The 15512-nt window shown below is 40.0% G+C and overlaps 1 protein-coding gene across 3 annotated transcripts in view; it reads right to left on the bottom strand.

Moving 5' to 3' along the window:
* The window catches only part of LOC127411900 (A disintegrin and metalloproteinase with thrombospondin motifs 7-like), a 112405-nt gene that overhangs the window by 32445 nt on the left and 64448 nt on the right, over window positions 1-15512 (bottom strand). For all 3 annotated transcript variants that reach the window (XM_051647776.1, XM_051647785.1, XM_051647795.1), the window contains exons 17-19: window positions 5083-5209; window positions 4676-4889; window positions 276-1949 (exon numbers count right to left, since the gene is read on the bottom strand). In XM_051647776.1, coding sequence (XP_051503736.1) covers window positions 276-1949; window positions 4676-4889; window positions 5083-5209 — 2015 coding nt within the window. The remainder of the gene's footprint in view (window positions 1-275; window positions 1950-4675; window positions 4890-5082; window positions 5210-15512) is intronic.

Here is a 15512-nt window from a genome sequence, read left to right as displayed (position 1 = left end):
TCACGAGATGGTATGAAATCTGGCCTGTATGTGTGTGCATTCATATCCTGTCAGTCGATAAGGGGGCCCTGTGATCCCTAATGTCCATTTTGGAATAACACTAAATCAATTTCATTACCTTATAGCTCTGAAAGTTCAAATTCTGTTTGTGTTGAAACCTGAAGCTGTGGTTTCAGCATAACTGAGGGCTTTCATTGAGGTGCCACCCTGCTGTTTCTCAGCCCATGCTGACTTCATATCCAGTGAATGTGAAGAATGTATGATTGACTACTCACAGCGCTCCAGTTGCCCTTTCTCCATTGTGCAGGGGAGGCTAATGGGGAAAAGGAGGACAGCATCAACCCAGTAGGCATCGTAGGGCTGGAAGAAAGCACTGAAGGCTCATTGGAAGTAGCCTGAGATGGCTGCACAGTTGGAGTAGAGAGACTAGGTCTTTGAATTTTGGCAATTATTTCAATCTCTGTCCAGCGAGGTAAGGGGTCCAAAGTTCCCCAAGGCCCTATGCTAGGATATGAAGCTCCAGGCTTATTGGTCTTGGTTGGTGCTCTTGAATACAAACTGTGAGTCTCCGTTCCAAATGTAGTGCCTGGAATCTCAGTTGGAATCAAGAATGGGGGTGCCAAATCCCTTTCCATATCTGTAAGAGGTAGAGCTGTTGTTCCAGCTGCTGAGGTCATGCTACTGTAATGTTTGGCAGCGTTAGAGGAAGTCGGAGAAGGAATGGACTCTGGAGAAAGGCTATCCGAGGTTGTAATAGTCTCACTTACAGCGAGCAATGGTTCAATAGACTCGGTGTTAGTTGTTGATTCAGTGACAACATTGGAAGTACTGCTGAGTAGCTCAAATGGGTGTGAAATTGTACTTAATGAGACTGTTGTTGAGTCCATATTCAATTGTAATAGAGTTGTGGGATTATTAGCTTGACTGTTCTCACTGGTTTCAAACTGAAATATATCATCTGAAAAAGGTTTAAATGTTTGAGTGCTTGGTTGTGGTTGAAAGTTTTCCCAGTCGCTCTCACCTCCAGGAACATTATCGCCAAACTTCTCTTTATCTTCTCCATCCTTCACAGCCTTATCTTTAGTTACAGGTGTTTTGGTGTTATCTATTTCTTTGTAATCGTAAAAGTTATATGAATTTTCGTAAGGAGTTTCAAGTGGTTTAGGTGTCCAAAAGATGTCTGGCACAGTGTGCTCCGCAGCTGGTGTAGGGTTTCTTGTAGTACTGAAGTCCTGAGTTATGCCAAGATCAACGTTTAAGTCTTTCCATTTTTTAAAGAACCTTGTTACTGGAGAGGATTGTTCTGTTGTTGTAATGAAAGGTAGGAAATAGTCATCATCAAATACTTCATCGCTAGTTTCATCTGAATTTTGAGGTCCATGACTTTCAGTACCCTTGTTGGTGATGCTGTTAGAGTGCATGGTGGTGGAATTAAGTTGGTCCACAGTGGTGGATGGTGATGAGGTAGTTATGGGGACATCTTTCCTTTGATTTATTCCTGAGTTATCAAACACATCATTTCCATCTTTGTCAAGGTCATCTGACAGATCCTCATGAAATTTTATGAAATTGTAGTCGTAGTAAAAATCATCAACTTGAAGATTGTTCCCAATGTAATTTTCAGAAGGCTTGTCTACATGACTAAAATGTGAGAAATCATCTTCTACAATATTATTGAGGTCAACATTGCCCCTGGGCTGAGTTCTAGTTGAACCACCGCCAAATTTGGGTGCATCATAAAGTATTGCTTGAATCTCATTGACAACTTCTTTGCTAGATTCTCCACTTCCAGACCAGTCGTTGCCAAAGGTGTCTGAATTTGTGGGGCAGTCCTGAGCATAGCATGGCATGGTTGAAGTAGGCTTGGCTTTCGGGTCACAGTCCACGCCAGTATTCCAGCTGCAGGTCACGTCACGACTCTGGAGACCAGCTGCACAGCTCACGGAGCACTGTAGAAGAAATAAAGTAATCAGTCAAGCTGTCAAGGTTAGAGAACTGAATCACCACTATTAAAAAATTAGACAGCAATTCAGAGAGTTTTCTTTTGGGTCTGACCCTGCAAAGTGATAAAATCAATTTATGTTTTAAAGGCAGATGAAAATGAATCGTTATATCTGCAAAATATAACACGTCTTCAAAGAAAGCAAAAGTTTGTGCTGCGAGATGCAAAGTTTTGAGGCATTTCAGAGCTGAATAGAGCTGTATTTGTATGGTGTATGAAATACATTTTGGTGAAACTTTGCACAAATAATCCAACAAGAAACTGCTTTTGAGCCAAGATGAATCATATTCTCCATCCTAGTGCTGTGAAATGTAGCATCTACTTCTAAAATATCAAATCTAAGAGATACCAAAGTATCTTGTACATATTGTAATCATAAAATAATAGAATCTGAAGTTCTTGTCAGAAATTTTAGTCTACTCTTAAAGCATGTATATTTATAGTATTGACAGCACCAATGTGGAGATGGTCCCTCCGTTCTCCATTTCCAAAAAGTACTGTGGTGGTACCATGGTACAGTGAAGGTATCAGATGGTAATACCATGATACTTTGATATATACTGTGGTAGTAAATGATTGTCATACTTAAATCATGGTTACACGATAGTCCAGGGTACTTCAAAGAATATCATGGTACTACCACAGAACATGGCAAAAACATGGAATTGCCATGGTAAATGTCTAAAAATTGCATTACTATGGTCCCAAGTACAAAAAACATGGTAATACCATGTCCAAAAACCCAGGGTATTCCCATAATACATGTCCAAAAAATATGGTATTACCATAATACATGTCCAAAACATGGTGTTTCTAATGTACACGTTTAAAAAACAAACAAAAAAAAAAAACATGATATTATCATTGTACATGTCCATAAATCATGGTATAACCATGTCCAAAGCACCAAGGTTTTACCATAGTACATGTCCATAAAAGATGGTATAACCATAGTATATGTCCAAAAATATGGTATTACCATGGTAAATGTCAAAAAACTTCCAAAACACCATGGTATTACCTTAGTACATATTCCAAAACATGGTATTATCATAGTAGATGTCCATAAAACATGGTGTTTCTCTGGAAAATTCCAAAAAACATGGTATTATTAAGGTCTATGTCCATAAAACATGGTTTTGCCATGGCAAATTTCCATAAAACATGGTATTACCATGTCCAAAACACTATGGTATTACCATAGTACATGTCCAAAAACATGGTATTCCCATGGTACATGCCCATAAAACATGGTATTACCATGGCACATGTCCAAAAACATGGTATTACCATTGTACTTGCCCATTAAATACAGTATTACCATGTCCAAAACACCTGTCCAAAACACCAAGGTATTACCATAGTATATATCCAGAAACTTGGTACTAACATAGTGCATGTTCATAAAAGATGTTATTACCATGGCAAATGTCCAAAAACATGGTATTATCATAGATGTGCATAAAACATGGTATTGCCATGGTTAATGTCCATAAAACATGGTATTACCATGTCCAAAACACAAAGGTATTACATTAGTATATATCCAAAAACATGGTACTACCATAGTACATGTCCATATAAGAGGGTAATACCATGGCAAATGTCCAAAAATATGGTATTACCATGGTAAATGTCAAAAATCATGGTATTACCATGGTATCATGTTCAAAACACCATGGTATTACCTTAGTACATGTTCAAAAACATGGTATTATCATGGTATATGTCTATAAAACATGATCTTGCCATGGCAAATGCCAATAAAACATGGTATTACCATGTCCAAAACATGGTATTACCATTGTACCATGTCCAAAAATATGGTACTATCATTTCCAAAACACCATGGTATTACCTTTGTACATGTCCAAAAACATGGTATTATCATATTAGATGTCCTTAGAACATGGTATTACCATGGTAAATGTCCAAAAACATGGTGTTTCTATGGTACATGTTAAAAAAATATGGTATCATCATGGTATATGTCCATAAAACATGATTTTGCCATGGCAAATGGCAATAAAAAAATGGCATTACCATGTCCAAAACACCATGGTATTTTCATGGTACATGCCCATAAACCATGGTATTACCATGGCACATGTCCATAAAACTTGGTATTACCATTGTAACATGTCCAAAAATATGATACTACCATTTCCAAAACACCATGATATTACCTTAGTACATGTCCAAAAACGTCATTATCATAGTAGATGTCCATAAAACATGGTATTACCATGTTAAATGTCCATAAAACATGGTATTACCATGTCCAAAACACCATGGTATTATAGTATATGTCCAAAAACATGGTATTCCCATAGTACATGCCCATAAACATGCTATTACCATGGCACATGTCCAAAAAACATGGTATTACCATGCAGCAAGTCCAAAAAATAAATGATGTTACGTTTGGTTTAGTGCTCCTTAAATACTGAAACCTGCATAAAGACGTTTTGACGTAAAATTTTACTTCTTACCATGTGCCACATTGAGAGCGAGAATCAGTAATCGCGGCCACGAGGAGGTTACCCCACGTGACTCTACCCTCCCTAGCAACCAGGCCAATTCGATATATAATTCTAAATTCTTTCTGAATGCCTTAATCATGTACAGACTGGTCACTGCTTGAGCTACTGCCTGTCCCTGTTATAACCTCACCTCTGACCAAACTCCAGTCATCCAATCTGCAGGACAAGGCACGTGTGAGTTGCAGGGAGCAATTGATTGCGGCTTAGGCATGTGTTGACATTCAGTAGGCTGCAGCGCTCGCTGCTCATCCAGTGTCACACTCTGAATACAGAGTACAGTCCTCTTACTCAGCCCTATGTCTCCACAAGATGATGAGCACTTCTGCCACTCTCCAACCCACCATCTGCAGACAAGAAAATAATTACAGAAATTTAGTGCACTTAGCTGCAGTGCAACTGTCATTGCATTGGCAATCTTCATCACCAAGCCTTTGATGATCTTTAAAAGCCATCAGCTGCCAGCCACTGATGATGGGTGAATAAAGTACAGGACTGTTTTTATGATTGGTACACCCCATTAGTTTGGGTAAAACTCACATGGCTGGACATGACTCCTTGTTGCAGCTAGTTTGCTTGTCATCTGGTCTGGTTGATGAATTACAGTAATGCTCCTCAACAATTCCAGATGTTCTCTCGACACAATGCACAGCTTGTCTTTGTACACCTGAAAACAAAATGACAAATGGAGGAACAAGTATTTACAAAACAGGCACAAGCATGTTTGCCAATGCACAAACACGGACTTAACACCTGGCAGTCATTGGGAGCTTTTACATAGGGTTTACTGGCATATGAACAGAAAGACAGCTGACAACTGCTTAACATATCTTTTTGTGTTCCATAGAATAAAGTCATTCAGGTTTGGAACAACATGACGGCGAGTAAATAATTATAGAATTTTCCATATGAGGGTAAACTATCCCTTTAAGTACATCTAGAAAGGAGGAAACACAGTCCACCAGTAGATTCGTGTTCTCTGATGTTTCCTACCTAGATTACTCTTCCCCAGGGGATTAAATTTTATTGAAAGGGAGGCTGGACGGCCCTTCCGTGCACTCTGAACAGCTAGAGTCACATCCTCTGTCTGATTTTGACCTTTATTTGTCACCTCTGAAAATCACAGCCTGTTGAAACCTCTGTAGTCTAGAGGCGTCACAGCCTCAGCAGGTGTTTGAAGAATGTTATCGGATAAATAACTCTCACACAGATGGGATAAATTGCCCCAGGGTCAGAGTGTCAGTCTGTAGTGATTGATGTGACTCTCAGAAACTACACATGGAAGTAAGGTGCCTAAGTAAGGTCTAACATCTATGAATTGCAACATGGGCTCTATTATCGTGAGTGTGCAACGTCTTATCCAATTTTCGTGAGAGCGCTAATTCTAAGTGCAATTTTCATGCCAGCGTAAAGCACAAGTGGTTGTGTGTGGAAGTGTTTGTGCTACTATGGGTGTAGGCATGCAAACTGTGGGTGTATTGCATTTAAATGAAGTGGTGCAAAGCGCAATTCGCTATTTTCCTGAGAATTTGGTCCATGTGCTAAGACATTTCAATACCACCTCTTAAATCAGCACAAAGTCTAAAATCTGTTCCTGATTTGCAGTTTGGAGATTCCACCAGCAGGTGTTAATAAAGTTCATGTCAAATTCTTTAAATATAGTGGAACACTAAATTAAGTCCCTGATAATCACGTCGTAGCCGTTTTGTGAAAAAATTATAATTATGAGATTGTTAATCTAAGGTCAAGGCTTATTTTCCAATTATTATCATTAGGTTTATATCTACAATTGTATTTCTGACCTATGAATATAAATTTGGTATTTTTCCTCATTGTTGTAGAGTGATTTTTAAGTCAATACAAAGGGAAGTGCGTTCTGATACAATCACTGTTAATACTAGCCATGATTTGTGTGTCAGCAGATGAAAATGATTAATAATACTTACATTATCTTTAAAGGAGCATACATCCAAATTCTGACGAGAACCACATTTTCTATGTGTTTAAAAAGGAGCGTGTCATAGAAATATGCCTGGCATTCATGCAGTTAATGCACAAAAGAACATAAGTCCATATTTGTATTCTTTTAATTCATTGTATACTGTCCATATACACTAACAACTTCTTATGAATGTGCTGTCTTTGTTTAAATCATTGGAGCTTAAGGGAATGGACTATATAATGGGACTCAGATGCTGGAATAACCGGAGAAGAACCTCAGAATTAAATTGGACGTGATCCAGCATTTCATGTACAAGGTCGCTAAACCCACTTGCACCTAGACTTAGCGTATGCTTGCAAGAAAATACCAAAACTTCATGGCCATGCTCATTGACTTTGCGCTTATGACTTATCAGATTAATTACATGATGTGCTGATTAATTAATCAAATTAATCTTATATAAATATTTACTGCGAAAGGCCTCCAAATAAAGGTCATTTAGAATATAATTTAAATAATTATAAATATAATATATAATAAATATTATAATTTAGACAATTCAAATACATCATATAAATATATTGTGGCAACAGACAAGTTAAGCATTTAGACAATTCAAAAAGACTTTAAAGTCTTTAAAAGTCAAAATGTTGCTTTGTTTTATTTTCATATCATTGAACATAACCCTATTATTGGGTATGTTCAATGAGTACCTTTTCGTACTCAAGATGGCGCCGAGTATGGCTGCTGCATTGCGAGCTCTGACACAACATGGCAGTGTTTTGTTTGTTTTGTTCACAATTCTTATGTTTTTTTGTTTTGGATGTTGTCAGCCTTATTGTCTACGACAGACAAACACTTTTCGACATTGGTTCAGCAATTTCACACCGTAAACCGGACTTCAAATTCCTCAATGCCGACCCGCTGTTTACAAACACGCAAGCGGAGCCATTTGTCTGGGCTGCACGGCCGCGGAAACGCAGGAGGAAAAGGGGAAACAGAGCCGGCATTCTCATCAGAGTAAGACGCCACGCAAATTGACCCCCGCTACCCAGTATTCTACTGGCAAATTTTCAGCTCTGCGAGAGATGAGGGACTGCTGCATTATCTGCCTTACAGAAACTTGGATGTCTGTGGAGATTCTAGACTCAGCCATTGAACCCGCGGGGTTCTCCCTGCACCGAGCGGACAGAGCGAAAGACCTCTCAGGTAAAAGCAGAGGTGGTGGTGTATGTTTTATGATCAACAAATCCTGGTGTGATCAGAGGAACGTACATTCTATCAAGTCTTTCTGCTCTCCTGATCTGGAATTTCTCTTGCTTCTGTGTCGACCATTCTGGCTACCGAGGGAATTCAGAGCGGTCATTATCACTGCTGTGTACATCCCGCCACAAGCTGACACAGACTGGGCTCTCAAGGAACTGTATGGGAGTATAAGTGAGCAGGAAACCGCGCACCCTGAGGCCGCGTTCATTGTGACCGGGGACTTTAATAAAGCCAGGTTCAAATCAGTCGCACCAAAATACCACCAGCACATTAGTTTCAACACACGAGGGGACCGGGTTTTGGACCATTGCTACTCTCCCTTCTGGGATGGCTACAAATCCCTCCCCCGCCCACCATTTGGCAAATCAGACCACTCTTCCATTCTGCTTCTGCCCGCTTACAGGCAGAAACTGAAACAGGAAGCACCCACCCTCAGAACGATCCAGTGCTGGTTGGACCAATCAGACTCTACGCTACAAGACTGTTTTGATCACACGGACTGGGAGATGTTCCGGTCTGCCTCTGATGACGACATCGAGGTTTACGCTGATAGTGTAATGTGTTTCATCAAAAGGTGCGTGGAGGACGTCGTTCCAACCAGAACAACACGGATCTATCCGAACCAGAAGCCATGGATAAATAGCGATGTTCGCATGGCACTTAATGTGCGGACCTCCACTTTTAATTCCGGGAACGCAGAGGAGCATAAATAAGCCAGTTATGCATTCCGAAAATCAGAACAGCAAAACGTCAGTATAGGAACAAGATTGAAGGACAGTTTAACATCACCAACTCTAGAAGCATGTGGCAGGGAATTAACATCATCACGGACTTTAAAAGGAATAAAAACGCCGCCATGAACACTGCTGCCTCTCTCCCGGATGCGCTAAATACTTTTTATGCTCGCTTTGAGGGAAATAACACCGCCCTCGCGGAGAGAGCTCTTGCGGCCGAAGCTACAGAGGTTAGTTCACTCTCCGTCTCTGTAGCGGATGTAACCCGATTCTTCCGACGGGTGAATATCCGCAAAGCCGCGGGCCCAGACGGCATTCCGGGTCACGTCATTAGAGCGTATGCGAACCAGCTGGCTGGTGTTTTTACAGACATTTTCAACCTTTCCCTCTCTTTGTCTGTAGTCCCCACATGCTTTAAAACATCCACCATTGTGCCTGTTCCAAAGCAATCAAAAATAACTTGCTTAAATGACCAGCGTCCTGTTGCTCTGACCCCCATCATCAGCAAATGCTTTGAGAGACTAATCAGAGATTACATCTGCTCTGTGCTGCCTCTCTCTCTTGACCCATTGCAGTTTGCTTACCGCAACAACCGCTCCACTGATGATGCCATTGCATCTACACTACACACTGCTCTCTCCCACCAGGAAAAAAAGAACACTTATGTGAGAATGCTGTTTGTAGACTACAGCTCAGCATTCAACACCATAGTGCCCTCCAAGCTAGATGAGAAACTCCAGGCTCTGGGCTTAAACAGCTTGCTGTGCAGCTGGATCCTGGACTTCCTGTCAAGCAGACGCCAGGTGGTTAGAATAGGCAGCAACATCTCCTCATCACTGACCCTCAACACTGGAGCCCCACAGGGCTGTGTTCTCAGCCCACTCCTGTATTCCCTGTACACACATGACTGTGTGGCAACACATAGCTCCAATGCCATCATTAAGTTTGCTGATGACATGACGGTGGTAGGTCTGATCACTGACAATGATGAAACAGCCTACAGAGAGGAGGTGCACACTCTGACACATTGGTGTCGGGAGCACAACCTCTCCCTCAATGTCAGTAAGACAAAGGAGCTTGTGGTGGACTTCAGAAGAAAAGACAGAGAACACAGTCCCATCACCATCAATGGAGCACCGGTGGAGAGAGTCAGCAACTTCAAGTTCCTCGGTGTCCACATCACTGAGGAACTCACATGGTCCATCCACACTGAAGTCGTTGTGAAGAAGGCTCATCAGCGCCTCTTCTTCTTGAGACGGCTGAGGAAGTTTGGAATGAACCGCCACATCCTCACACGGTTCTACACCTGCACTGTAGAGAGCATCCTGTCTGGCTGCATCTCTGCCTGGTACGGCAATAGCACAGCTCACAACCGCAAAGCACTGTAAAGGGTGGTGCGAACTGCCAGACACATCATCGGAGGTGAGCTTCCCTCCCTCCAGGAAATATATACGAGGTGGTGTGTGAAAAAAGCTCGGAGGATCATCAGAGACTCCAGCCACCCGAGCCATGGGCTGTTCTCACTGCAACCATCAGGCAGGCGATATCACAGCATCAGGACCAGCACCAGCCGACACCATGATAGCTTCCTCCCCCAAGCAATCAACTTTTGAACTCTTGATCTCCCACGATCAAAATACATCAGCACTGCACTTTATTACTCTTACTCTTATATCTCACACTGGACTGTCATAAATTATATTATTATTATATTATATTCTCTCTTAACAACTTACTATCAACCGACAGCCTGAATGTCAATACAGTACAATACAGCCTACTGTACATTCTATTTATACTACTATATATACTTTTTTATTTTTATTGAATAATGTGTATCTATATAGTGCGTATTGTATACTGTACAGTGTTATTATTTGTATATTGTTGTGTGTAATTATGTGTATATTAGACTTTAAATTGTGTTGTGTTAATTTGATGTTACTGTAAATTGGTATATGTCTCATCACTGTCACGACTGCTATATTGATCGGAACTGCACCCAAGAATTTCACACACCATTGCACTTGTGTATGTGGCTGTGTGACAATAAATGTGATTTGATTTTGATTTGATTTGACATCCCTCTAGTCTATTTTTAATTGTTGGTCTATGTACTTGTGTGGCAGAAGAATGCTTTTGGAGCTTCTCACTTTGGTGACTAGAGGCCGTTCTTTTTTAAAGGATGTTAATGGAGGAGATGCTTCAGTATGTGAACTATGTGTAGAGTTTACTACAGTAAAACTGCTGTTTTATAAGAGGACAATTTTTGCGACATGTAGATGTCAGTTCACAGCTTTCCCCATTCATTTGTAAGGTATCCGCAAACAGTGATTTACTTTTGTAACATGCTAGTTGACCATTACACTCTCCTATGGTAGAGCCACGGAGGTTGATATCTCAGTATAGAAGAATCTCGTTGGTTTGTCGAGGCATGCTGCCTGTACAGATTGAGCGCTGACGGCCCCCTGCTTCATCAAGGTGGTACATCAAACTTGAATTGCTCCAACAGTAGGAATATTCCTTATGATTAAATGTACAGATTCGGGGGCATAATTAATTGCGTTAAAATTTTTAATGCGTTATTTTTCATATAATTACATTAATCCCATGAAATTAATGTGTTTAATCAACAGCCCTCATATATATATATTTTCATACAGTGGTGTGTTTGCCCCCTTCCTGATTTCTTATTTTTTTGCATGTTTGTCACACTTAAATGTTTCAGATCATCAAACAAGTTTAAATATTAGTCAAAGATAACACAAGTAAACACAAAATGCAGTTTTTAAATGAAGGTTGTTATTATTAAGGGAAAACAAAATCCAAACCTACATGGCCCTGTGTGAAAAAGTGATTGCCCCCTAAACCTAATAACTGGTTGGGCCACCCTTAGCAGCAACAATTGCAATCAAGCGTTTGCGATAACTTGCAATGAGTCTTTTACAGCGCTGTGGAGGAATTTTGGCCCACTTGAACATGAATTGTTGTAATTCAGCCACATTGGAGGGTTTTCGAGCATGAACTGCCTTTTTAAGGTCATGCCACAGCATCTCAATAGGATTCAGGTCAGGACTTTGACTAGGCCACTCCAAAGTCTTCATTTTGTTTTTCTTCAGCCATTCAGAGGTGGACTTGCTGATGTGTTTTGGATAATTGTCCTGCTGCAGAACCCAAGTTCGCTTCAGCTTGAGGTCACGAACAGATGGCCGGACATTCTCCTTCAGGATTTTTTGGTAGACAGCAGAATTCATGGTTCCATTTATCACAGCAATTCTTCCAGGTCCTGAAGCAGCAAAACAGCCCCAGACCATCACACTACCACCACCATATTTTACTGTTGGTATGATGTTCTTTTTCTGAAATGCAGTGTTACTTTTACACCAGATGTAATGGGACACACACCTTCCAAAAAGTTCAACTTTTGTCTCGTCAGTCCACAGAGTATTTTCCCAAAAGTCTTGGGGATCATCAAGATATTTTCTGGCAAAAATGAGACGAGCCTTAATGTTCTTTTTGCTCAGCAGTGGTTTTCGTCTTGGAACTCTGCCATGCAGGCCATTTTTGCCCAGTCTCTTTCTTATGGTGGAGTCATGAACACTGACCTTAACTGAGGCAAGTGAGGCCTGCAGTTCTTTGGAAGTTGTTGTGGGGTCTTTTGTGACCTCTTGGATGAGTCGTCGCTGCGCTCTTGGGGTAATTTTGGTCGGCCGGCCACTCCTGGGAAGGTTCACCACTGTTCCATGTTTTCGCCATTTGTGGATAATGGCTATCACTGTGGTTCTCTGGAGTCCCAAAGCTTTATAAATGGCTTTATAACCTTTTCCAGACTGACAGATCTCAATTACTTTCTTTCTTATTTGTTCCTGAATTTCTCTGGATCTCGGCATGATGTCTAGCTTTTGAAGATCTTTTGGTCTACTTCACTTTGTCAGGCAGGTCCTATTTAAGTGATTTCTTGATTGAGAACAGGTGTGGCAGTAATCAGGCCTGGGTGTGGCTAGAGAAATTGAACTCAGGTGTGATAAACCACAGTTAAGTTATGTTTTAACAGATGGGGCAAACACTTTTTCACACAGGGCCATGTAGGTTTGGATTTTGTTTTCCCTTAATAATAACAACCTTCATTTAAAAACTGCACTTTGTGTTTACTTGTGTTATCTTTGACTAATATTTAAACTTGTTTGATGATCTGAAACATTTAAGTGTGACAAACATGCAAAAAAATAAGAAATCAGGAAGGGGGCAAACACTTTTTCACACCACTGTATATAGCTGTCAAAATTAACGCGTTAACACATGCAATTAATTTTAAAAGTTTAAATTGTTAATTTTTCTTAATCGCGATTAACCCATTTACCATTAATAAAGCATAAACCAGCAAAATCACTGGTGGGACTAGGGCAGAACTTTTACAATGTGTCTCTCCAGAGTTATTACATTGATGGACACACCACAAACACACACAAAAGCAAGAAGAAGGGACCTCTTTGATGGGGTTTGTAACAGAAAGTACTTTGCAGCCTCTGTAAGGCAGAATTTAATTACCACAGAAGCAGGTCAATTCTTAACCATCACGCAAAAAACAAAGAATGTGATGTTGTCTGCGCGCTTTTCATGTGAAGTTCAAAGCAACAGTTGATGCTGGCGCTGACGCCCTGGTGCGAATCATGAATGCTGCTGCACGATTGCTGTAACAAAGTGAATAGCCAGTCTTCCGGGTGATTCATATTGTGGCGGATAAGAGTTTAAGAGATTTAAAACCCATTTCATGAATATTTATTTCAATTAGTCAACCTCCCACTTAGACTTTGGGAAATGCTTAATGTTAATTGAATTGGTGCTATTTTAGTGCATTTCTATCTTTATACTGTGAAAGGCTTTGTTTGGAAAATGTAAATTAAGCATTTTATTGTCACATTTTGTTTTGCTTTCTTTCCTAAAAAGGAAATAAATATATTTTGACAGAATTATACTGTATACAGAGTCAAATTTCAGCACTTTAAAAATCAATACTCGTGTTAAAATATGAAAATGTTAAAAAATTGTAAATTGTTTTAATATCAACCAGTTACAACTGTAATAGGCTTCTGTTACATACTGCTGTGGGTCTTAAAGTGAATTAATTGTGCTAGTGTCATTTCCTCATGTCCCCAAAGCTGAATCTTTTTATTTTTATTTTTATTTTTTATCCCATTTTTTCCCCAATTTGGAATGCCCAATTCCCACTACTTAATAGGTCCTCGTGGTGACACGGTTACTCAACTCAATCCGGGTGGCGGAGGATAAGTCTCAGTTGCCTCCGCTTCTGAGACAGTCAATCCGCACATCTTATCATGTGGCTCGTTGTGCAAGACACCACGGAGACTCACAGCATGTGGAGGCTCATGCTACTCTCCGCAATCCACGCACAACTTACCACACGCCCCATTTTGAGCGAGAACCACTAATCACGACCACAAGGAGGTTACCCCATGTGACTCTACCCTCCCTAGCAACCGGGCCAATTTGGTTGCTTAGGAGGCCCAGCTGGAGTCACTCAGCACACCCTGGATTCGAACTTGTGACTCCAGGGGTGGTACCCAGAGCTGAATCTTAAAATGTTTTGACAAAAATAAGGGCTAAATAATACAATTTAATTTTTTTCCCCCATTCAGTTAAATGTTCAGTATTATATTCTCTCACGAACATGTATTCATTTGTGGCAAATGTGTAATTTTAACACTGATAGCAGAGGGTTTTTTTATGTGTGCCTTGATTTAATTTTCCACCCTGTTATGTTATGATACTGTGACCTTTAATTGAAGATCTATGCTATAAAATTATGTCACACTTTGGAGGTAGACAGCAGCTATTTAAAGTGTGAAACACTTTTGTTTTATTTATGTTTCCCTTCATTTTAGGATGTGAGCTATACTGTATGTAGTCAAGCATAACATATCCACCCTGTTATGGAAAGAAATAGGGAGAATGTATGTAATTGCAATAAAAATGTAAATCCATGTTATCCATGTCATTTACACAAATGTTGGATATTTTTCACAGACCATGTAATAATGATGAAACAAAATAATACCTATAAAAGTAACTAGATTAACTCTATGGCTCTGTTCCAAAACCTAGTGAGCTTGAGCTGTCTAGCTGTCTACTGTCTACATAGGCAGCTGCCTTCTAAAGCAGCATCCAGACTGAAATGGAATCCTTATAAGTGACGCTGAATGATTCAACAGGGTCTGCAAATACAGTACTACTAGCAACTAATGTCAGATATTTCTGATTCTCGCCTTCCACTATTTTATTTGCAGAGGGCATCTGTACACTGTAAGAGGACAACTGAGTACAGAGGAAGCTAATCTCTTTTCCCAAAGGCATGAAATTAAATGCAGGCCAAGATAACACTGCAATCTTGCATTTTTTTTCAGTTGCATACTGGATGACTGTGTCCACATACACATGTAATATTCTGAAGACCCTACACATTTGAACATACACACATAGCTGAGCTATGTTTAAAAACAAGATTTAATAGGCTCGGATCCCTGAAGTTGAACCTGAACAAATGAAAAGCTTTAATACTGCTGTCAAGATATTGAATAATTGATTTACCTGCTGTGCCAGAACAATTTGAGCTCTTCAGTCAAATGAAAGATGAGCAGCGGTTAATTACATCTAAAAATAATCATACACAGTCAAACACATCACTATTGAGAGGGGCACAACTGCAGCAGATAAGGACACATGGTCTTAGAAATTTGCTGAACGCAAGACAGATATCATGATGGGAAAAACAAAGCACTAACAATTATTTTAATGAGAAAATGTGTGTTTCACTAGTCGTTCTAAATAAATATTGTATGAGGACAAACCTCTGTAATTAATTAATTTGCTGTGCGGATTAAAGGATATTGGAAAGGGAAAAAAAGAAAAGAACAAGCGTGCATTCCAAAAAGTCTGATAAATAAACCAAACAGCTTTTAAACAGAATCACATCTTTACACAGTTTTTGGAAGTACACAGGGTTGCTTTCT

This window comes from Myxocyprinus asiaticus, chromosome 2 (assembly GCF_019703515.2).
Source record: "Myxocyprinus asiaticus isolate MX2 ecotype Aquarium Trade chromosome 2, UBuf_Myxa_2, whole genome shotgun sequence".
NCBI classification, from domain to species: Eukaryota; Metazoa; Chordata; class Actinopteri; order Cypriniformes; family Catostomidae; genus Myxocyprinus; species Myxocyprinus asiaticus.
Note: the sequence above shows the minus strand (reverse complement) of the source record. Positions and strands in the feature narration are given on the sequence as shown.